This window comes from Ambystoma mexicanum, chromosome 11 (assembly GCF_040938575.1).
Source record: "Ambystoma mexicanum isolate Mex_15411 chromosome 11, UKY_AmexF1_1, whole genome shotgun sequence".
Classification (NCBI taxonomy): Eukaryota; Metazoa; Chordata; class Amphibia; order Caudata; family Ambystomatidae; genus Ambystoma; species Ambystoma mexicanum.
In genome coordinates, this window is record NC_090934.1 from 1,029,379,883 (window position 1) to 1,029,405,421 (window position 25,539).

Genomic DNA, 25,539 nt, shown 5'->3' on the forward strand with positions numbered 1-25,539 from the left:
CTCGTGTCCTACAAAAATTGAATTGAAAGTTATACGAAGTTTGAAAGACAAACGGGGCACATTAATACGACTGCCTCAGCCACTGCCTACACTGGGAAATTGATCAGAACCTGTAGGCCCTTCCTATCCACCAATAGCTGTCTCACGCTGGCCAGGGCTTTCATACAGTCCAAACTGGACTATTGCAATAGCCATTACCTAGGCGCCAACCAATCTGTAATCAACAAACTACAGGTACTCCAAAATAACGCGCTACGAGCTGCACTAAACATTCCCAGGCGAGAGCACATCTCCTCCACCAGAATATCCTGTAAATGGCTCTCCGTACAACAAAAGATTGACCTAAAAACCATATGCCTCACCTACAAAGCCTTAAACCATCTAGCTCCACCCTATTTCACCAACAAATTCACCTTGAAATCAGCCACCAGAATTAATAGATAATCCAATACTCTATGCCTTACATTGCACAGATTCACCTTTAAAAAAAGCCGGAGGCTCCAGCTTCATAGTCCTTGCCTCTCAACTCTGGAACACCCTACCATTGAACATTAAATTAATTTCATCATTTCAACCATTCAGGAAACAAGTCATTGGTTGGTTACTAGACAAAAACGAACTCTACCATTCTCTACTATGCCTGACGACACGGCTGTTACTCAAACCATAACAAGGCAAACTGTATATAATGGACATACCGCACACATGTATAATTGCAAATCATATATATGTGTATATATATATATATATGTATATATAGTTTTTTTTTTTGTGTAACCTGTCTAAAAGTGCCCTTTTACCTCTGGGTCTGGAGCGCTATATAAATAAAATAAACAAACAAATAAATATAGGAAGGTTGAGGAAGAATATTTTGGAATGAGCAGATTCGTGTTAGTGAGTGTCTTCTAGCATGCAACTGCAACTGCAAGGTGCATTAAGTGCGTGTTTAACTGAAAACACCGGAGGCTGCAGTCCTGCTCAAAGCGCCAAGCTTGCTCGCTGTTCGCTCAGTCTACCTCAAGAAAAGGACTGGTAGACTTACTCCATGGACGATCAGTCATTGTCCTTCCTGCAGAAACTGCAAACAAGGGTGCTGCTTTGGGCCAGGCAGCCAGGGAAGGCTTGGAAAAGTGGCTGGATCAAGCTCGACTCGTATTCTAGTGCACTCCCCAGCAAAAGCACAGAGTATGCCCGGGCTGTTGGTGTAACTGGCTGAGGGTGGCTGCCCCTCACAACTCTGCATTGCCAGCGGCAGAAGAACCGGTCTAGATATAGGACACAAAGCATACGTTTTGATGCCCACATCTGTGGCTCTTATGTTCTGACATCTAAATGGTTGTGTTGAGAGTGTAGGGGTCACCGACTATAGCCTGTAGAATGAGCATTCTAGGTGGTCTGGGCATTGAGGATGGGCGCAATGGCTAGAAAAAGTGAATGAGCAAAGGGAATGTGCGAGCAAGCATGGGAACTATGTAAAGCAGAGAGGCAGCGACAATACATGCAAAGTAAAGTGGGCTGAGGACATTCTAGGGCTTTGCGACAGGGACTTTGATGTGGAGCTAGGAGGTGTTTCAACATTTGAGGATTAAATAAGTCCATACATTTTTTTTTCTGGAAGGTGGATTCAGCGTGGCAATCTTCATCCATAATCCCCCATTGTCTGTCCCTCCATACAAACCGCAACTACTGCTGGCTCTCTGCGCCCATGGCCTCCCCAGCATCCAATGCTTTAAATGGGGTAAAATGAGGCAGGTGCTAATGTCTGTTTAGGGCGGGGCCTGAGTACAAAAGGAAAACTTTAAAATTGGTGTGGCCTATATTATTAAAGGAGTAATCGAACAGATGTGCTGAAAGCTTTCACATTTGGTAGGAAAGGGGGTAAAAGCTATTAAAAGATGTGCTAGAAATAATACATAATTAATAGGCAATGAAAATTAGCTATTATTGTAATGCATCTGTTATAACATGTTACTTTGGCAAACGAAAATTGATGTATATGTTTGTGTTTTTGCAGAATGCTACTATGCAGTCGCAACCTGAACCAGAGACCATGGAGCCTGCCAGTTTAAGTGAGCTCCTGACGCAGGAATTGTTTACGGTGACCCCCGAAACGGAAGCACCATCGTCAAACGATAGTGTTGTGTGCTGCTCTATCCCCAATGTGGAGATGCTTTCTGAGGAGTCCCGCCCTGAGGGAGACACAGATACTGAAGCTGTAGACTCGGTGGAGTCCAACGCATCAGACTGTGACTTGAGGGCCGGTGGTGAAAAAATCGCAGAGCCTTCTTATGAAAGTACATCTGAAGGGTTTGGAACCGAAAAGGAAGCCGAGAGGCAGGCATCCAGCGTAATCCCAACAACCTCATCTGATAACTGCAGCTGTGCAGAGAGCCCACCCATCGGAGTGGATTGTGTTGAAATCTTGCCATCCTCTGGACCTACAAGCGCGGAAGCTGGCATGACTTCCACTGCAATTGTTTTGAATCAAGAAAGCCTGTGTGAGGGAGATAATTATTTTCAGGAAGTGAAACCCACAAGAGACGTTGCAGTAGCAGAGGAAAGTGGAAGCCAAGGCCACAGTTTTCAAGACTTGGCGTCGAGTATGGGACAAACGGTTTGTAGCAACAAGGCAGAAGTGGTCGATAGTGGTCATACCCAGGATTTTATGGCTAGTGGTGAGCAAGACCTGATTCCAACTGAGGACGGGCTCCCGGAACTGTGTTCATGCCAAGCAAATGCCATGCCCACCAGTGCTACTGTGATCCCTTTGGATTTGCCTGGAGGGGCCTCTGCTGGTGAACTGTCTGGAACTGGCGACAGACCCCAGGAGCAGGATCCCTCAGCTTGTGATTTGCCCTGCCAGATAATCTCTTGCGATGCCGTCAGCGGGGCAGGAGATTTGACTTCGGGGACGCCTCATGCGGGGTCGCTTGACGGGGAGCAATCGCCGCTGATGAGTGATGTGAAGTCTACAGACGGTGAGACCACAGAGACATGCGCAAGTGCGATTGTAGTTGCAGAGCACAGTCCGAGTGGAGAACAAGTTGAGCCAGCAAACCACGATTCTGAAAGTAAAGTGGACCTGGACGGACGTGTCCTGAGCACTGCTGCCCAGTGTGACACGCCACACGAGAACGACACCACGATTCCAGCTGTGGATGCAGTGAGCAACAGTAGCCAACATACTGAGGAATCTTTGCCAGGAAGTGAAATGGCAAGCGGAAGTAAAGCCGAGGGCTCGAGCGCTGCTGCCCCTGCAGAACAGGAAGGCGGCAAGGGCCACACCAAAGACCAGGCCTCCGGGAATGAAAGCCCCGCGCCGCGTGTGTGCGAGGCTAACTCTGCACCTGACAGCAGTGCACAGGGACTTGAGCCTGACTCTGTGCAACCTAAGGCGCCAACAGAGCCTGTGCAGAAGCAAGCGGAGCTCTGTGCACCCGAGCCAAACACAGAACAGCAGCTGAGCCGCCTCTCTTCAGAAACATCTGCCACCGAACAGGAGCAGAAGGAAGTCGCGCAGGAAACAGATCTGAGCTTGGTTTCCTTTCTGAAAGAGGGCGAGCAAATGACAAATGCGGAAAGGCACCTTCTAGCGCCACCCAGTGGAGATGTGGCCCCTCTGCAGAGGGCCAGTGAAGAAGCTGCAGCCGAACACGTGCAGCGCGACAATCCAATAGACACACCCTACATGGACTCTATTAACGCACGTGCAGAAAACCAGGAAGTAGAATTGCCCGCCTCGGTGCCCCCAGAGCAGACCAATGTCATCTTAGAACATGCTTTGTCTGCAGCCTGCCAGGAGGAAAAGGATCTGCGGGGGAACAGTGCTGCTGTTCAGCAAGCAGTGGATAACAATGCCAACCCCTGCCAGGTGCTGTGCGACAGTGGGGAACTTGCTAGCAAAACAGTTCCATCTGCATCTGCTGGTTTGGATTCGGGGCTTTCCACAGAGGGAAAAAAAGACCCTGACATGGAGAGTAACTTGTATCCTGCCACTGGTTTGATGACTGGAGTTTCATGTCCAGAAACCAGTTCAGACAAGGTGTGGGATGCTAAAGATGGTGATCTCCTAGCACTCCCGCTAGAGGATTTGCAGGCTGCAAGAGATGACGGCACACTCATCGCTAGCTTGCAGCACGAATGTGAACCCAGCCAAAGTCAAGAGGTCATCTCGCTGCATGCTGCTGTACCGGAATCTACAGTCTTACCCATTGACTGCCAGAAGCTATCTGAAGGGCCTGCTCAAGTGTCTGTGATGGATAATGCTGAGGAGGTGGAGGAGAGCGAAGACTCAGCAAATGTGATCCTCTCCAGAGCTTCTCTGCAACCTATTGCAGAGGAGCCATTATCTGACATGGACTCCAGTCAAGACACCACCTCCACATCAAGTGAAGCTGAACATTCTCCCAAAGTAAAGGAATTCGGAAATGATTTGTTGGAGCTAGAAGGAGATGTTAATGACATTGACAAACCAGTGGATGCAAATTTGCCCCATGATGCACCCTCTTCAAAGCACTGTGTGGCGTATCAGGAGAACACGTCTTTGATTCACTTTGTTAAAGAGTTGGCTGGCTCAGTGGAGACGGAAGATAGTGTTTACACAACTAGTGCTCTTGCAGATGAAGAGCTTGAAGCCCCGTTGGATTGCTCAGAGTCTTGCAATGCCGCATCAACAGAGGACTTCTCATCTCTGGCGGAGGAAATTAAAAGCACTGACTTGTCCGAATCGATCCCTCTTGAGGTCCCCATTGATCTTGCACACAAAGGAGAAGCAGATTCTGGGTTGGAGCTATCGGAGCTTATGGAGGAGGACTTCACAAGCACTGGAGTAGCTGAAACTGAGCCACCATCAGGTAAAAAACATTTTGTCAAATACATTTCAAGTTTAAATAGAAATATTTACTTTCACCCTACAAGCTAACTCAAAAAATGTACAGTTTTGTCCATTTTAGCCTGTAGGATGAGCATGGAAACCTTTGCTGTAGTCTTTTACATTATTGTGAGCCCTCTGCATCTTCCTTCAATGGGTTAACGGTTTGTTATTCCACACTTGACGCCTTCATGCAGTGTCACTTCACTTTTTTCTTGTAGTACTTGGTAGAAATTAGTGCATATCTTTTTTTTTTTGTCCCAGGCAAGTGAGATTGAAATGCATTTATTATGTGCACACTTACCACAATGTACCATCATGGCGCACAGTTTAGATAGACTTTGCCGGCAAGCAGTAACACAGTGCAGTTAACAGCTTTTTCGTAGGTGTGCTCCAATCGAATTCCAGGGTTATCAGACCAGAAGCAGTGACTTCACCAAAGGTTATTATTCTACATTGATGCTTTGTGCTTTAGGCCAACGGCTCCCGAACCTTCTCCCGCAACCACATTGATTATTTGCATAATCCAGTATCGGATACGAATTGTAATGTAGGTGTAACAGATACTGCAGGAGTGTGTTTGTTCCGCGAACCAGACTCTGGACTGCTCTGATCTGACATTGTCACACTCCTGCAGTATCTGTTACGCCTACAATTTTAAGAGGTATGTCAAGTGACATGCCAGGGCATGGCAATTCTCATATGCCGCACACACTCCCTGGCTAATTTTAACTGCAGATAACTAAGCCATAGCAGTTGGCATGCAAGAACATGGCATTGGCACTACAGCAGCAGTGATTTTTCTATTTCAGAATTACAATGCCTTGCATCAGACAGACTTTTCTTAAAGTTGTGTCACCGCCTTTAAGAAACTTGACGTGGCTTGTTGGCATACTGCTAGACTTGGGATAATTGTGCCAATCACTTAAACATTTAGTAATCCCGCTGTGATGATTGGCAGCTCTGGCCTTAGAGTTGTTCACATATTATCAAAGTGGCTGCATGCCCACTCTAGATTCTGACCCGCTAATTCCTTATGACACATTACCTCTTATGCAAATGGGAACTACAGGAATCTATCGGCCAGTCTATTTATAGAAAAGTGACCTAACAAGATAACATGGCCCATTGTGTGTCTAGACAGCTGCTTCAGTCAGAAGCACGACAAAAGTAGCATGCACTGGTTTGGATGATGGCATGTAATCGCACAGATCAAGAATCCAAAATGTTTCATAAAGATACATGTTGTTCATAGGGGTTATAGCCTGGTTCATGTTGCACTTGCCTGGTTTCTCATCGCAGTGTCTCTAGACTTTCTTTTTCTGTATATGTCTGGATCAGAATGCTCGTTTTGGCTCTTGGTTTTATTGCTTTTGCTTTGCAAGTGTACTGGAAAATATTCTATGAATTAGAAAATTCAGACTTTGTGTTTAGGTTTTATCATATATCTTTTCAAACTGGGGAAAAAACATTTATTGGAAAAAGTGAACCTTTTTTGCTCTTCGTGGTTTAAATGTTTGCATTGCCTTTAAAACGATCACTTGATTAAGATCATTTTACACATTTTCAGTAGTTTTCTTGTATTAAGTGGCACGGGCGGTTCTACTTACCATTACTTATTTAGTTTAGCAGACGTGTACATACATTCGAAAGCATGGTGGATCGCAGTATGCCACATGCGCACATAACAATGCCATCTTTCTAGGTTGATTTGTCCTTTACAAGTGCCTACACCTGCAGAAATGCAGCTTCGTTGCATGTAGTCATCGGGGTTCGTGTGAAACAGAATTTCGCGCTCCTGCTTGAGGACACTCAACATTTACTGGCAGGAAGTTCAGCAATTCAGGCGTTGACAGAGCTGGACTGAGAGGGGCATGAAGTCCGGTTAAAAAAAATAAACAGGATTTCTGTTTTTCATTCATGTAAACGGACATTACGATTGTACAAACTTGGACCAAAATAGATATCCTTTTTTGTAAAGCCATCTTCATGCTTGCTGCTGCTAAGGTGTATCTTACTGAAGCCCAGACCAGCAGGGAGTTGACGGAGGGAGAACCTTCACAGGGCAGCCCAGTGAATTGAATGCTGCCAAGCACACTTTCAATAGAAAGAGTGCTCAGTCTGCCACCCAAGTGTAGGGTAGCTTGTTTCAGAGGATGTAACCATTGGAAGGCAGTTTCATTTTTTCTTTATTCTTGGACTCTGGTGTGTTATGTTATGGGTAGAGTATCCTGGCGTGTACAGCTTTTATTTTCTTTCTTGTGTATATGTAACTGTTTCCGTTAGTGACATTTTGTATAACCTGGAAGTCTTTTAAGGTTATATGTTTAAAATGTTGACAAGTTCTCAAACTGCTGGATGGCCAACCATTCAGAATCTGCATGTGTCCATTTCGCCTGCAGTTCAGAATGCACAGGTCTTGGCTCAAAAATAGTGTCAACACATTGCTCAGCACTTTTATGGCCTTTAGGAGAGAAGGGTTTGGTCTGCTGGCATTAATCTGGTCCATAGGTACAGGACCAATGCCCGAGTCTTTTCTTTCTAACCGTTTGCAATCTCTGCACATGGCTTTTTCCTGACGGTGATCTAGTCCTTGATCTTGAAGAGGATACTGTCTGGGAGGGGAAGCAATTGCAGGTCACTTGCCTTGCCCAAAAATTCAGCGGTCAACTCTCCCGTGCCTTTATAAGCAATACCATTGAAGGGTGCTTTTTGGCAGAACATTGTAAGAGCATTGCCTCCTCAGCCAAGGGTTGCATATGTGCTTGTAGTTTGCAAGGAGGTTCGAGATCATTGAGAAGAGGATCGATATCTGGGAGACGGCTGTGGGCCTGCTTAGGGTTGGCTGAATATTTGTCCAGCCTCTGGTTGCTGCAGCTGATTTTAGGTTTAGGATTGTTGATTTAGAAGAGGGACCTGCTGGCCGGTATAGGAGGGAGCTATTGAGCATATGAAGTTCACTTTTTCAGTGTGTTGTCAACTCCAGCAGTTTAGGTCGGAATATATCGTGCCTATGGCATGCGTTTCTCCTCTCCTTTGAGCAGTGGATGATCTAGACTGGGCTAAATCTGAGGCGGTATGCTTTCCTTTGGATAACCCTGATTGAGTGATGTATCAATGCCCTGCCACCTACTCATGCATCGGAACAGTGGAGTCCTGGCGCATCAGCTAGAGCGGGCCTGGGGAAAGCCAGGGGCCTTTGAGTGTGTCTTTGTAGTGTTCATTACGCGTCATGCAGGGAGGTGTAAACGTCATTCTTGGATGACATTTGTTGAACCTGCTATGACATTGCGCTGTAAACAATGCTACAAGAACTCAGAAAATAAATACACTTTGGGGTCTTTGAGGTTTAAGTGAAGCAAAACCTGCTCTCACCTAGAATGCTGAACATATTTACATCATTTTCAATAAGTGTATTGGGCCCCCCTGAGAAGGGGGAGGAGGCAGGTGTTATCTTATCAGAACATTCAAGACGACTCCTTCTGTTTTTCTGATCAGTTTATACTTTGAGGATAGATTTATGAATGGAAGGCAATCGCCCCCTGATCATTCTCGCCCTTTACCCAATGCACTGTAACATCAGGCACATGCTGTGCAAGTTGCAGGTCCTTCTCCATCGGAAGCAGGCATCCTGTGCAAGCTCATCGGCCCGCACTCACTACTACAGACACTAGCAGGGCCACTGCCCTGACTCCACTGTTCCTCGTCACATTGCTTGCATCCCACTGTGGGTGTCCAAGTGAGCGTACGCGAGTGGAGTGTTCATTATAGTAAGGACTGTGACGAGGAACTGTGGGACACCGTGTAGTGGAGAGTACTGGCAAATATTAACGCCTATTCGGATTGACCTATGTATTCAGATTGCAACATTGTTAAAGTAAAGATTTTTTTATTGGTTAAACTGCTATGCTTCATGCAGATCTACGCAAAAAAGTACAAACATGCTCGTCCTTAGCACTTAAGGGGTTGAAAAAACATGATTGAAAACAGGTTTACATTAGACTTTCGTGTTCTTACTACTACCGCGTTTGTACCACTTCTTAATGTGTTGGTCTCAATTTTGATTCACCCACTCCGGAGTTTCGGAATGTATTTATGTGAACACCTTAAATCTGCAGTGGAACATGTCTGTTCACCCTCTTGCCCTTATTTTAAGCGCATACCCTTTATTGGTCAGAGGGAAGGGTTGGGCGTATTGAGAAGCTTTCACAAGGGCCTGTGAAAAGGCCTTTCCAGAAGGCTCTTCAGGGCTGTGGCATGTCAGTGTTTTAGCTGCATGCTGCGGCCGGTGACTGTGAGAGAACACCCTGGTGTGGTACTTGCTTCGTATGGCAGTGCTCTGCTACCTAAGCGTTAGCGTTTGCTTGTCTGCTCGCCTCTGATGCTCCAAAATAATATGGCACTTCAAGCTTGTTTTGCAGTTTAGCTTTTGCATACTGCATTTTCATTTTCAAAAGTAGGAAAAGGGGGCACAGGTGATGAAGAAAAAAGATATGGTTCAGTCACATGGTCTGTTTTCGGAAGGGGTTTTGCCGAATCATATCTAAAATGGGTTGCAGATCGCTGTGAGTTTCGCCGTGATCAGTCCTTTGTAGGCATCCCCATTAGCACAAGCACACCTCTTCATTTAGAGCCCCCCTCAAATCCTTAAATACTTGGGCCACTAGCAGAGGGCGGGCATGATCTAAGCTGTTCTAATCACTGCTCACCTGTTTGAAGCGAATTGTGGACTCCAGGTGGCGACTGTTGGGCTCCTACCCTTTCAAGCACCCTCCTTATTTCCTTGACTTCATAAAGGAACTGTAGAGCTGAAGCGGTGCTTCATCTGCGAGATGCTCGCTTAGCCGGCAGCGAGTGGGACACTATCCAGTACTTCAAGGTTAACTACCTGTGTAACGAACCCTATGAGCATGAGCGCTGCCCCTGGTGAATCCCACCCGGCACACGAAGATCTGTTAAGTGATATAACACACCTACGCCATCCACAAATGTACACCCAGAACATTAAGATAGGCCCTACACACATGAACAGTGTGGACGTGGTACCAAAAATTATCACATTTTCTCCCACGAGTCGAGGCACAACTTGGCATAGCGCCCAACCTGGGCACGCACATTATGACTTCATTATCTTGTCCTGCAGTGAACTGACCAATTGTATCGCTGAAACAGGACTACCTACCACCTCCGGGGGGGGGGGGTTATTGGTACAGTCGACCCAGTTACTTTAAACAACTCGAAACTGAGTCTTATGGCCATCACAGACATTGTGGCTACGGAGGCTCCTACAGCATTGCTTGGAATAATGCGGCTAACTAGAAGTAGAGAATTGAGCACTAAGGAGTTGGACATATATCGCATGAGTGATAATGCTATGGACAAGAGTCTACTCTTCACTCCCCAGTTACCCTTACACAACTCTACCATGTCTAGAGACCTAGACACGGGCAATTTACTCCAGCAAGACCGCCCACCAACATAACGACAATTCCATCATTGAAGCTGTAGACTTTCCAAACGTAGGTCTGTCCGATTCAGTGGCCAGCTTAAAGGGGGGAGTTGGAGAGGATCATCGTCCTTGCAGTACTGTGAACTTAGTCTCTGGCAGAATACCCCTAATGAACCCAGCTAAAATGGTGGTAATAATGTGTCAATAAAAACGCTGCATAGCGTGAAGCTAACGCTAACACCATGGTAAATGAGAACGCAAACGATTGAATACAAACCTGAGGAAAATAACTAAACATATAAAACAAACGCAGCAACAAATGGCCCTTGGCTGAAACTCACGTCACCCTGACCATTGATGACCTAGGTCTATACCATGTGGCTGTTTTCAACGAGAAGAGTACCAAAGGGAAAAAGCCAAGAAAAAGGTCTGCCCTGAGAAATCTTAGTGTCTGCTCAACGGAAAATCACAAGGACATGGCAGCAGGCACAAAAGACTTACACAATTCTTTGCCTGGGGGGGTCAACATAAGCTTGATATCCATACTCTTTAAATGTATTTATATACAGGAGAACTGATGCATTTTTTTATCACAAAGGAATGTACAGTAAATAAGAAATCCGATGTGACGATAAGCATTGAGCTCTTACAATGTCTTCTGTTTCCATCCCATTTTCAGTCATCACTTGATCCTCTGCTCCCGGGTCACTCGCTCTGTTCTGACAATATCCTGCATTGTCCTGTCCAGGTGAGGGGTGTAGGGCAACCACCCCCTAATATACATCCGACCAAGAATAAGGTTGCATTGTTGAAACCTGTCTGTGCCTGCATAATGAGAAAATGGCCATTGGGTGGCCTACACCCAGCCCCGACCACCACCCGCCCCCCCCCGAGGGCTTGTGAACGCGTCGTCTCAGCAGTCCTACAGCAAATTTCCTTCAGGAGAGCCCTTGGGGCAAGCATTGTCAAATGCCAATAAATTGGGATTTCCCTATCCATTGCCTTCTAGGGTTTAAAGAAAAATAATAAACATTCTGGCATTATAAATAAAACGGGTGACACTTCAGGTACTCCAATATAGTCCGTCTCCTCCCATATTGATGTTGGCAGTAACAGACCCCCCCCCCCTTTTGCAGCAACTAATCGAACTAAACTTCTTATACCCCTGCACTCCTTCCCAATTCACCTGTTGTCGTTTGCCTAGGGAATTCTGTTTAAATCCCCACTTAGCTATGATCCACTTCTGCTTTTCGTTTGTGCAGGTCATCCACCTACCACTACCCGGTTCATTACTTTTTGAAGTATATGCAATCATGTTCGTGCGTTTGCAACAATTTCCCCAACCCCTTCTGCAACATCAGTTTCCTGCTGTATCTCTAGCAGGGCGAAGGAGGGGCTGAGTTCAGGGGCGATCGAAGAAGAGGCGAGCTGCAGGGTCTGTGTTGTATTTCCATGGCTCCTGAATGACGACAGCACCTCGTAAACCAGGTTACCCCAGCCAATATTAGGGAAAATACTGCGAGACATACTGGGGTGTTAATGTTAAGCCTGTTCAGATGCTTCCTGATTTACTGCACACAAAACATCTCCTGCATCATATCGTGCTTGCGCGATGGGCCACTTCAAATGCTCATCTCTTCTCCAGCGCCTGCAAACTCTTTGTCACATCTGTTACAAACCTCACTGCTTCTTCCACCTCCTCCAAATCATGAAATCTGTGTGGCACTAACTTTGGCCACCCCTTCAGGAATTCAACATGCACCTTTACCATCCTCCTCTCTGTAGCTGGCCAGTAAACTGCTTAGTACTTGTATGAATAGCGAATTTCACATCAGACTCTGGCGGAGCTACGAATTCTGCAGATCAATCCTTTCCTCAAAATAACCTTCTCCCTGCCAAGCTGTATCCAGCTCCCCCACATTCCCAGCACACTCTGCAACAAAAACTCTGTCCCTCAATTAATTTACTCAAACGCTGCAATGGGGGTGGGGAGGTCTGTAAAGGCCATAACTCCCAATTTGAAACAAGACTAAACCACAGATCAGGGATCATACCCGGGGCAGAGATTAGGTATCAGCAGGCATTGTTATATAATTTGATTTCCCACCCTTCATGGTGCGTCACCCACTCCCAGTTACATCCTGCCCACGGTCCAAGCAGTATTTTGGCTGGCCAGAGCCCAAAGCCCTTTCATTGGCCCATGTGCTGTAAAACCACACTATTTATCTTTGCAGTATCACCCACTGTACTTCCAGAGGTTTCTCCATTGCCATAGACGTTCAGGATTCCTGAAGCCATTCTTCAACCATGGCCAACTGTTGTTGCACATCTTCTCTGATCGATATCAATTGGGTATTTAGATAATCTTGCACCTCTTCACATGCAAAATCCCACGCTGTCCATCGCCTCTGCAGGGACCTTATGGTAAGCTTGCATGAAACTCGCCAATCCATGCCTCACTACTGTCAGATAAGAGCCTAGTGGCTTTCTCAAGTAAGTCAATTTGACCATCTAAATTAGTTCCTTTTATATATATATATATATATATATATATATATATATATATATATATATATATATATATATATATATATATATATATATATATATATATATATATATATATATATATATATATATCCCAGGTTGCAAGTGCAGTATTAGCACCACTACACATTTTCTCTAATACTTCCCATTTCTGTCCTTCCAACAACTCTTCTCACTGTTGAACCTAACGAATTGCAGCCCACCGATGCAGCTGCGGTAATGGGTAGTCGCCTGGAAAGCGAACAAAGGAACAGTAAAGAAAACCGTTGCTATAGTTGCATTTAATACCATATATCTGTCTCCATCAGGATTCGACTGGGTTATACCGCAACCATTGATTATACACTTGAGTATACTTCATAAGCGCTCCTATGCCAATCTCTGGGTACTGCAAATGCTGAATCGTTGGACACGTTCAATTGTCTAGGCTGTCTGAAAAAATGACACTGGGCATCACTAGAATTCGAACACACTTTCCCTGACACGGCACTATTTTTTCCATCCACTATTGTTTGTAAATAGCACTCCAGACATACTGGACGTTCTTTGCTTTTGCCTACAACAGCGCTGAGATCTTCCATCTCCCAATGCCCTGGAACCACCACTCTGTGCATAGCCATGGACACATTTATAAAGTTGGGAACTATGCTTCCATTACCACCAAGTTCTCTTTGTGAAGTCACCACTGTGGTTCCTGGTCATTGTTTATACCAATAGATGATTTTTAGAAATCATGTTGTTGCTTCTCCTACTAAAAAGAATAGTGTCAGTAATTTATTAAATCGGAAACATGTGAAGCCTCTGCATACAATACAATTGGCTTGTCGGTTACAGTAGTAGGTACGTAGGTATGTATGTTAGTGGTTGCACTAGTTTCTCTTTCTAAGGTTAGGTTGGGGCCTCGCTGTAGACTCTTCCCCTTTAGAGTTCAGAAATTTCAAATGTTCATCACTCATTCAATTTGGTAGAGTCTCACAAGGAGACGGTACTACCACCACTGTGTATTCGGCTGGCCGTGGTATAAAACCCAACCAAATGCTCACCCCACATTCCCATTCTCCATTTAGATGGCAGCTTCCCCCTTCCCAATGTATAATCCATCATTTCTTATACCACAGCCAGACCCCGACAGCCGATGTCGCATTAGTTGAGATTCATAGCTAAAATAGTTTGGACAACAGTCATTTTCTCCTACAACTACACAAGTGCAAGCCAGCACAGATGAGCCAATCGGCAAAACAGTAATACACTGCAGGGGCTACTACCCATTTGCAGTGACTCAAATGCATCCATGTTGGGTGCCACTGAACCTTTACAGCTGAATTTGAGGTGAGTAATACCAAGAAGAGCACCTTCCATCTCGTGACTAGAGCAGTCTTTCTCTGGTCAACATTTAACAGGACACTGCCACCGGGCTGTAAGGGAATGACCTGGAAAGTCTCTGGTTCCTGATTGTGAATTAGAATGACAGAAGACATTAATGTCTAGACATATTCCAACAATCGATCATCTGATAATTGCAAATGATCTGGTACAGTTTTCGTTGGAGATGCTTCAGGCAATCTCATAGGTCTTCTAGAATTTCATAAGGACTCAAACCTTTTTTCTTTGCAGGTGTACTTTTTAATACTAAATAGAACTACATGGCTTCTGGCCACTCCAACCCTGACTCCTGACACAGTTTTGCCAATATATTCTTCAAGACCATGTTTCGTCTACTGCCCCTGCTGACTGTGGTTTTTGAGGGCAATGCAAGTTATGTTGAATCGTCCAAGTGGACAACATTTTGTTGATATTAGCAAAATGGGTTCCCTGATCACTGTTAATACATACAGATATTCCAAACCAGGGGACACATTCCTGAATCAGTAATTTTGCAACAGTCACAACATCTGCTGTTCTACAGGGTGGACTTCCACCCACCCCAAAAACACACCCACTATCACTAACCGGTATTGCCACTGATTATACTTTGGCAGTTGGACAAAATAAGTCTGTAAACCTACGAATGGGCCAGAACGAGGGGTGGGGTGGAGGGAGTGTGCCCCTGGTCTGATGGGCACACTTTTCCACACATTATTCTGGAGATTAACTACACATCTTTGATAGTACTTTTGAGCCGTAGTGTGCAAACCAGAAACGTCCAACCAGAATTGTCATTCCATCTCTACCAACATGTGCCTGCCCATGTTACATCCCGATTAGGTGTGACACTAGTATTTTTGGAGCCACTAACCAACCTGCTCATGTAGCCAGAGTCTTCATGCAACCAGCAATCCTTTCTGATACAATTATCCTTTTCATTAGACGGTCCATTCTCTTATATGTGCGCAAAGGCCTTTGCTGCCTCTTATCGCAATCGATGGTTGTCCCTTGGTAGACGGTACAGTCACTAACTCACGGCAAGACTGCTGTAACGCCTTACTTCTGGGCATCCTTAAATATCAATTGCACCGACTACAAGTTGCCCAGAACTCGGCAGCCAGACACTTTTTCTCCCTGCCTATGAAGACTTCCATATCTCTACTATTGTCAGAGCCTTCGTTGGATCCCAGTCTATCAGAGGATACTGTTTAAGGTTCGCTGCCTGGTGCTTAAGTTCATCCATGGCTTTGCCCCAGACAGCCTGACTACTAAAATTGGGCAATACCGCCCCACCCGACCCCTTTGCTCCTAGAGGCTAGACCTGTTGTCAGTTCCTCCTACAGGTTGACCTCATGGGGCGACTGACGTTTCTCCACCATGGGTCCACGGCTGTGGAACACCCTTCCTCCCGACCTATGGAATTCTGTCTCATTAACCATTTTCAGGAAAAGGTTCAAAACACACCTCTTTGCTTAACTGTTGTATATGTCTCTTGAATTTTTGGCCCCATCTGCGCCCAAATGCAGTTCCTGCTTGACTCCCTCAGGATTTGCACATTACAAATATACAATACAATATAATACCTTCTAATTTATACTGAGTCTCCTCTTGCACGGTTTGAACTGGCAAAACATACACATCACATGTGGCAGCCAATTTGGCAGTTTAATCATCAAAATCATTTCCACAGCTGATGGGATCATCGAGCACCTGGTGGGCGGCACATTTAACTATAGCAATCCTCTTAGGCTGCATTGTCATCTAAAAGAGCTGACTCATACAGACTGTTTGTCCTTTATGGGAGAGCTGTTTGAAGTTCTAAAGCCTCTCTGCTTCCAGAGCTGACCAAAGTCGTGGGCAGTGCCAAAGGCCTATCCTGATTCGGTATAAACATTAACCGAACTCCCAGACTCAAGACTGCAGGCTCGTGTAAGTGCCACTAGTTCTGCCACCTGGGCTGACATCACCTAGGGCAGTTTAAACACTCTCCACTACCTCCTCTGGGGCACATAATGCATAACCCGCGACCACCTGCCCACTCTGATTTCTAAAACGCCACCGTTCACAAAAGACTTGTGGTCTGGATTGGGCAGTGGTACATCAGAGAGGCCAGTACGGGGTATACTCTTACGCCCTGGCCCCTTTCCTCCATACTGTTTGGGCGTCCCTTCCAAGGGATGGGAGGTGGAACCTTTTTCACCAGAAAAAACATTCTTCCCCTTTAAATTTAGAGGCACGCAGGGGCGCAGCCCAGGAAGCATGCGCTGCCCTGACTCCGCCCTCTGGCGCCACACCTCGGTCCTCTTTTCCGTGTTGACTGGAATGGGCCGAATTCACCAGCCCTCCTGGGTTTGGCTTCGGCCATGTCATTCCATACGCGGATACTTCTCCTTTGTCTTTTCTTTTGTCTTTTCCATCATTCAGGTACTCGGTCCTCAGGCGTCGTGCTCCTGCCGGCGCATGTCAACTTCTACAGGGTTCAGCCGGTGTCCATCCTGCAACGGGCTCTTCCCAACTTCAGACCCCCACGCCCTCTCCCTACGTTGCCTTGGCCCAGACCACGGTTGGCAGTCATGTTCGGCGTGTGACTCGCTGTCCTCGAAGGCGCTGAATAACAGACTAGCCAGATGGAGGGAGCTCTTCCAGAAGTCGCCTCCAGAAGTTCTCAAGAACTTCGTGATGCATTGTCCCAGGCAGGGCCGATATTTTCCAGTGCACCCTGCAAGGGAGACTCCTTCCCAGGGACTCTCCCGCGCGGGAGGGACCGAGCAGGTCCTTCCACCGAGGCTGCTACAGCTACTTGCCTTTGGGTCGAGGGGTCCTCGAATCCTCTCGAAAGCAAGTGACGAGGGACCGGAAGGTTCTTGTACCAGACCTACAACCGAGGGGCTACGCCCTTTTACAGGCGCAATGCCCGAGGGGCTATGCCCTAATACCAGCAATACATCAGAGGGGGCGCCTAAACGCAACTCTACTGACCCCCGGGTCGAGGGTGCCATACCTACCCAGCCGAGGCCTGAGGAGCAGGGTAGGCCTTGTGATCCACAAACGAGAGTCTGACAAAGCCGGACCCAGTGGGCTGGGCAACACATCGCAGGCACGTGTCAAGCAGCTCGACAAAATGGCCGCTGCCCCAGACCGGAGCACCAATCCGAAGCCATTCCACGAATTCGGCAAAGAACGAGTGGCAAGGTGGGACTGGTCGCAACCAGGTACGTGTCCTACAGTCTACACTTCATATGCGCAAGGCAACTTTAGCATGCGTCTATACAGACTGGGTACACAGCGGCTCCAGTAGTCCCCCACTACCCCGTCGGTACCCCTTTCCATTTCTTTGGCCAGTGAGGAGGCACTCTTTGACAAATTCCTCAGCCTCATGAGGTCTCCTCAGATGGGGTTATCAAGGAAGCAATCGGGGAAGTCCTCCGCGCCATGCTAACAGCACCACAGGCGCCTCCATCGGGCTCACCGACCCCGGTGCAGCCGCCTCCTCTGGCTCCACAGCCAACTCTGCAACCTCTGCCGCATCCTCAGCCTCCGGCTGCGGTCTCTGTACCCCAGCCTCTAGCTCCATCTACCCCTCCTCCACTAGATCCTCCAGAGCTGCAGGACACAGATGAGGATCCGGACACACCATCCTCAGCCAGGGCCTTCCTTGAAGGTCTTGCTGACCTGGCGGAGTACCTAGGCCTCCCTCAGCCCGAGGTCAAACAGCTGGCAGAGGGGGTTCTGGCTGAAGTCTTCACAAGATGCCCCTCTGCCAACACAGGGATTCCACTGCAAACCGATGCAGTCTTCCTGGCCTGGAAGTGTTGGCTCAAGCCCCACTTAGTCCAGTCGGTCAACTGATGCCTGGATGCCAAGTACAGGCAGATGGAGGGGGGACACACTCTTGCTCTCGACCCATCCTCAGCCACACACCTCAGTCATCGCTGCGGCATCACTTTACTCCAAGCCTCAGTCGTCCTCAGCCGCCGCCTCTGCAGCGCTGCTAGGCAAGGAGGAGAAGATCTTGGAGGCTTACGGCAAGAAGATCTACTCCGCTTCCTTCCACCTGTGTCAGGCCAACACAGATGCCATGCTGGCTGCCGCCAACCAACGGTTATGGCAGAAAATTGCGGACTTCCTCCCGGAACTCCCCTTCCAATGCCAATCGCGCTTTAAGGCGGGGCTAGCAGAGGCCAAGCCCGTGGCACATGACCTCATGGAATCCACAGTAGCGCATATTGATACCTCTGGCCTTGCCATCTGCATTGCCACGGACATGAGGCGCACAACCTGGTTCCAGACAACGAAATTCAACCCGGACATCCAGGAGCGTGTACTAGATCTACTGTTCGAGGGGGGTGGGGAGACCTCTTCCATTCCTCTACGGATGAAGAGCTGGACAAAAAGAACAGCTTACAAACGGCAAAGTACTTGTCCATTCTTACAAAGACCACACCCAAATCTTACACCCAATCTCAGCAGCGCTCAGGGAAGGGTCGTACATATGGAGGGTTCCGCGGCTTCCAGGAACTCCGATCCAGGCAGCCAGACCGCTCGCCGTCTCAGAACCGGCGCAAACAACAAAAAAGGGGGGTAAGGGCTTTTTCCAGTCCCCCGCCTCAGCCTCCGAGGGAAAGAAGGCATGACACACCCCTTCGGGTCCACGTGTTTCCGTTGGGGGGCAGGCTGGCTCTCCCTCCTCCCCTCCACTCCCACAGGTTGGGACAGCAACTATTTTGGCAGGGATCCAGTCGCTCGTAGAGAGCCAGGCAGTGGAGGAAGTTCTAGCCTCCCAGCAAGGCTTTGATTTCTATTCCAGGATTTTTGTCATTCAGAAGAAGAACCAGGCGGGTCTGAGAGTTGTGCTGTACCTTTCAACCCTCAACCTCTCCTTACCCCTGAAAAAATTCAAGATGGTTACACCAGCTTTTATAGCAGAGACATTGGACAAGGGAGACTGGATGTGCTCCCTAGACCCGAAGGACGCACACCTACACGTCCCAATTTGGCAGCCCCATCGTTCTTTCCTACGGTTCAGAATCATGGGCTACCATTTCCAATACAAAGTTCATCCGTTTGGCCACAACTTGGGCCCCCCGGTCTTTACCAGGCTCATGAACGCTGTAGCGGCCCTCATCAGAGCGCAGGGCCTCCACATCTACCCATACCTCGACGACTGGCTCGTCAGGGCTACATCTCCGTAGGCGGTTCACCACTCGTCCCATGCCCTTATGAACACACTGCACGACCTGGGCTTCTTGCTCAACCTCAAGAAGTCACAGCTCCTCCCTACGCAGACTCTGACATTCCTGGGACTCATTTGGGACACGTGCTCCGAGAGGGTTTTCCCGTCGGAAGACAAGATCTCGGCCATCAAGAGGGCCACCGCCCACTTCCTCAGCAGAGAGGTGACCTCGGCATGATGGTACCAACATCTCCTGGGTCTACTAGCAACAGTTCTGTTAGTCGTGCACACGAGACTAAGGATGAGAAGGATTCAACTGCACTTTGCGGCCTCATGGAATCAGGAGCGGGGCTCGCGATCAGAGATGATCAACGTTCCTCCATCTCTCCACCCGGACCTAACTTGGTGGTCCAATGACTGCAACCTACGGACGGGCAAGCCGTTTCGGCCGCCCTCTCCGCAGGCCACCATCATCACAGACTCTTCGCTCGAGGGCTGGGGAGCCACCCTGGACGATCCTAGTCCACGGCACCTGGACTCGACAGGAGCAGGAATACCACATCAATTGGTTGGAGCTGAACACCATCTGGTAAGCGCTCAGAGTATTCCTCCAACTTCTTAAGGGCAAGGTTGTCCTCATCCAGAAAGACAACTCGACCAGCATGTACTACGCCAACAAGCAGGGAGGTACCAGATCCCCTCCTCTGTGCAGGCTGGCAATCAGCATGTGGGAATTGGCCTTGGAAAACGAAATGTACCTCTCGGCAGTCCACCTCCCAGGGGAATCCAGCCTGGAGGTGGACAGGCTCAGCAGGCTCAGAGCGGACAATTAAGAGTGGCAGCTAAACAACCTTGTTACTCAGGAGATTTTCAAAAGGTGGGGTCATCCCCACGTGGATCTCTTTGCCACCTAGCACAACTAGAAGTGTCCCCAGTTCGCATCCTGGCAAGGGCAGGGCCCCGGCTCGCTGGGCGACGCATTTCATCTACAGTGGACAGGCATGAAAGCATACTCCTTTACGCCCACTCCTCTGATACACAGATTAATTTGCAAGATCAAGGAGTCTCAGTGACTCCTCATCATTCCGATAGCTCCATGGTGGCCAGCCAGTCCATGGTTTTCAGAGCTCCTTAGCCTCTCGGAGGTGCCACCTATACACCTTCCTACGGGCCCAGCACATCTTCTGGCACAGCAGGGGGGCAGAATCATCCACCCTGTGCCAGGGAAATTCCCCCTCTCAGCGTGGTACCTGAGCAGGTAACCCTTCGGCACCTTAGTCTCTCTCGGGCCAATCTGGAGATCATACAGGGCGCCAGGAGCAAAGCCACCAGGGCCCAGTACAAGAGCAAATGGACCAGGTTCTGCCACTGGGCAGACTCCAAGGGAATTGACCCCTTGGCCTGCAATTTGGACTACATGCTCTCCTTTTCGGTGCGTCTCGCTCATTCGGGAGTACAGGTCGACACCTGCTGTATTTAACTTGCAGCCATTGGGGCTTATAGGAACTCAGAGGAAGGCAATTTTTCCTCCTCCCAACCATATCGTCAAGAAGCATCTGATGGGTCACACTAGGCTCTACTTGCCTGTCAAGAGACTGCACCCTGTGTGGGACCTTAATATAGTCTTGGGTGTCCTGGCGCATAAACTATTGGAACCTAAGTTCAAATTTTCAACTATTAACACATAAGAAGATTTTTGCCTCTAGGGGCTATGATTAATGCAGCAAAACCTCAGAGTCTTTTTCTGAATTTGTGAGAGTTATTCTTTGCTGTTTTCAGTGGTACATTCAATGCAAAAGTGTATATTTCAATAGACCAAATGTGTAGACCAATATTTACAATAATATTTAGAGATATGGTTCATTTTAATTGACCAATCAATGTTTTTCAAAATTAAAATGCTAACAAGATTGTCTAATCAAACAACATAAAGAAACATAACATAGGTATAACAAAGATCATGCAATTGTTAGTGTTTGTAGCAATCATCAGACAATTTGTCTCGTGGGGTGATCAGCTCCTTCTGTGGAGGCCCTTTACGGGTTTTGTAAACAATCAACTCCCTCCAGGGAAGCCATTTGTGGATTTTACAAATGACCAACGCGTTTCGGATCTAATGATCCATCTTCAGGGTGGGGCTTCACTGTTCCTATATACGATGAGTTATTTAAAAATGGATAATCTCCTTAATTCTTTTCCTGTGGAAAAGTCAAAAGGACAAGTATTTTAGTTTTATTAACTAATTAGGCTTAGTCAAATGGCTGAGATAATAAAGGGAGGCTAATGCCACTAACCTCTCCCGGGGGATTGTTGGATTCCAGATTTGGACCTGGTAAAAGGAAGCGAGAAAGTAGCTCAGGTAAGTACCTTCTACTCCAAGAGCAAGTCGCTCACAATTAAGTTGCTTCATATGAACCAGACCCATACACTCACCCAGTCTTCAAATGAAGGTCACAGGAGACTGGGGAAACGGCCAAGCACGGTCAGCAAAACCCTAAAGAAAGTGAATGCACTAGTTAAGATTAAGTTAGATTCACTCATTCCCACATGGTGAGGTTATCATGAGTTGTCAGGAAAAAGGCTTAAGGCCAGTCATAATTTGTAAATAGGCCGGTAGTATACCGAATGGTATTATTTCGTTATAGTGTGTGTGTCTCACTAAAGTGTAAGAGACATGTCCAGTTATTATTACCATGAGGTCCACTAAGTGGCACGCTATCTCGCATAGTCTGTACACTCACCTTCTCTCAGAGCTTCTCCATACGTGCCGACCGCTGCAAAGAGTGCGGCGCGACTGAGGTTGGCATTCATTGTTTTCCCGGCAACCCCGCGCAGGCGCGCGGGGCCGTCGGGAGTCAGCCATCATAGTGTGGGCGCTCGATCAGAGCGCCGTTGTCAAGGAGATACTGAAAACTATTGAAATTGACAGGCTTGTATGCCCTGCTTAACAATTGTCTTTGTTAGCCGTCACAGGGCTGCCGGGTCCCAGTGGGAAACAGGGTTCTCAGTCCCACTAAGGTAAGGACTAGTGGCCATAATGAGTCGTAGATGATGCAAATGGGGGCACAACCGCGGCTCCTAAGAATCCGCGGGGTGCTCCATCTCGCATCCATTTTAGAGATTGTCAAATTAGGGGTTTGGAGAAGCCGTAGTAGTGCCACTATTAAAAGTGATAAGGGGTCTGGCATTTCAAACCAGATGATACACAAAAGCAAAAATTCAAAAAGATGGCCAACATTAATGTAACAACAACATGCACGTGTGTTCCATATTAGCAGTGTTACGAAACCAGAAGACAATTTGAACAAATAAGTTAAAATTCAATTGGTGCCAAACAGTCAACTCAACAGGTGCATGATGTTAAGAAAACTGCTCCAATAGACCATATTTTCAACGATGTAGTAAAGACTGATAACCAGGAAAAGGCTGATGCCGTATGTGAAATATAAGTCTCTGTGGTTATTTGATAAGACTTCACAGAAAGCACATTAGGTCCAACTCGGTATTCATGCCTTGAGGGCTCAATGAGTCCAAAAGTTCAATCCATAGAATTTCACGTTGGGCCAATTTACGTTGTACACCCCCCTCCAACCCCCCCCCCCCCCCCCCCCCTCCTGCTACCTGATGTCACTTGTTCAAGGATAACACATTTTAACTGCGCCACAGTATGGCGTATCTCTACAAAGTGAACTGCAACAGGTGATTTTAGGCTCTTGGTACGGATATTGGACTTATGCTCGGTCCATCTCGTTTTTGCTTTCCTAGTAGTCATTCCTACATAGTAGAGTCCACATGGTCATTTAAGTGCATATATTACATTTTGGGCATCACAGGTGCAGGAGTGTCGTAACTGTATGTGTTTCCCGAGTGGGCATGTGTAATGTAGTTGCCTTTCATGATATTGCCACAGTGCTGGTAGTTGTAGCACGGAATCGTTCCTTTGAATTGAAGTGCTGGGAGATGAAATCTCGGCTTTCACTAGGCTCTTACGCAGGGATTTGCTATTTCTGTAAGCGAATGTTGGGGGCTCGGGAAACAGATGTTGTAGCTGTGGGTCCAATTGCAACATGGACCAGTTCTTTTTTATGGCTCTCTTGATTTTCATGCTCTGCACAGAGTAAGTGGTGACATGCACCAGAGGTTCCCCAGGTTTCTTTGGTTTGGGTACCAATAATGTACCAATAATGTGTATCGATTTATATTTCTGACCTTTCCTGCTACATTGGTAATCAATGTTGGCTCATAGCCTCTTGCTGTGAATTTGGTTTCCAATGTGGTTGCTTGGCGTTCGTATTCAGTGTTTTCTGAAATGTTCATCATCAGACGTGCTGCGTCTGTTTTTACCAATGACCCCACCCACTGCACGTGGAACAGCCACATCCAAAGGTGATCCCAACACAATATTTTCACTTTATTTTCACTGCCAAGACCGCAGCTGCCACTGACCATAGACAGGGTGGTATTCCTCTCACAAATGGATCCAACTCTTCACTGTAATAGGCTACAGGTCAGTGATGGATCCCGTGCTTCTGGGAGAGAAAAGCTGTTAGGGAGAATTCTCTCTTTAGGCTGAATTTCCTAACCTAGTGAGTCCCCCAGCAGCTTTGCTGGATTTCTGGAGTTTCTTTTTTTCTCCTGCCAAGAGTGAGATTCTTTTTCTCCCACTCTTGGGCATGATTTATGGTGTTCCTTTGACTGTTAATGTGTTTTATGGGCTATGGGGTCCTTTACTCCATAGGGTCTCATGTGTTTTTACTATGTGTGTTACACAGCACCCTCCGTGCAGTAACGCAGGGGTGTCATAATGACACCCCACCATAGACTCCATACCCTGGGACTGACTACTGTCTCCCAGGGCATGTAAAGTCACCATTGGCTTTACTAGTCCCAAATTATTAACAGAAACTAGTACAAACCATCATATTGTGGACGTACTGGTCGGGGCAATTCGATTGCCCCGGGGTCTGTTAGTCGAGGGGGCATGTCTCCGTCCCCCCTGATCGAGTTTTGGCTGGTGGCAGTGGATGCTACTTTTTATATTCGACCACGAATATACCCCTATGGGATTTTCCCATTGTTCGAGGCTACCAACTTTAATTATTTAATTCTCACAGCCTCGAACATACCGCCGGTTTATTTATTTAATATTAATTCGCCGGTTGGTATTTTTTGCCAGGACTCGATTCTATAATGGCGTTTGTGTTCTCTCCTGTGATTCCAACCCAAGTCGAGCCCTTTGTTCCACTTTTTGGTGGGCTTCTCCACAGAAGCCTCTAAAAGTGGTGCCACTCTGTCTGGGTACCACAGGGGTTGTCGGAGGGGGTTTAGGCACCCTGGACTGAGTTACCTTGGTAACTCAAGTCGCACTCTTGTGTGATTGGCCCAAGTGGTGAGCCGGCCGGCTCACCATTTAGCATGTTTGATTGACAGCTAGGCTGAGTGAATGGGGGTGTGCTGCATAAAAGCAGGGCTTTGGGGACTGGGAATTCAGAAGTGACCACAGGACCTGAGAATCCGACGAGGGAGAAGCTGAGCCGATATACCACGACAACACCACCGGTGGAGCCCTGCGGAACCGGCTCACCACTTCCCGACGACAGAGAAGATCTCCCGGCTGGAGAGGCTTCTTCCCCTGACTGGTGGGCACAACCAGTTTACCTTCTTCTCTTCCCATCCCAGGCAGTCTTGTTGACGAAGTGCCTGTGCCAAGCACCCCGGCAACCGGATGGCCACTTACCACTGGACCGCGAATATAAGGACCGCTCCTTTTACCTGAGAACTCCGCGGCTGGTTTCTTCCCTGGCAGTGCAACAGACTCCTGTCTTCCTCCCCGACGAGATCCTCTCTTCCCCCGGACGAAGCACCGACTTGCATCCGCTGCCAGGAACAACTGCCCCCGCTGGATTATTCTCACCACTTTAAGGTACCGTGTCCGCCAGGCCTCCCTTTCTAAAGATTGCTAAAGGTGGTAATAACCCCTTAACCTTCTGGACTGGGCTGGCCGCCTTGACCCTCTAACTGGTCCCTTTCTTTTGGTCCAACTCTTTTTGAACCTTTGCAAGACTCTTGTGCACTGCAACCGTGTGACCTTGGACACATTTCGTTTTGATCCTCTTAAAGTGGATCCGGCCTACT

General features: G+C 47.5%; 1 protein-coding gene across 10 annotated transcripts in view; it reads left to right on the forward strand.

Moving 5' to 3' along the window:
• The window catches only part of AKAP13 (A-kinase anchoring protein 13), a 1,883,770-nt gene that overhangs the window by 712,094 nt on the left and 1,146,137 nt on the right, over nt 1-25,539 (forward strand). For all 10 annotated transcript variants that reach the window (XM_069624282.1, XM_069624281.1, XM_069624277.1 and 7 more), the window contains one exon: nt 2,015-4,853. In XM_069624282.1, the coding sequence (XP_069480383.1) occupies nt 2,015-4,853 (2,839 nt within the window). The remainder of the gene's footprint in view (nt 1-2,014; nt 4,854-25,539) is intronic.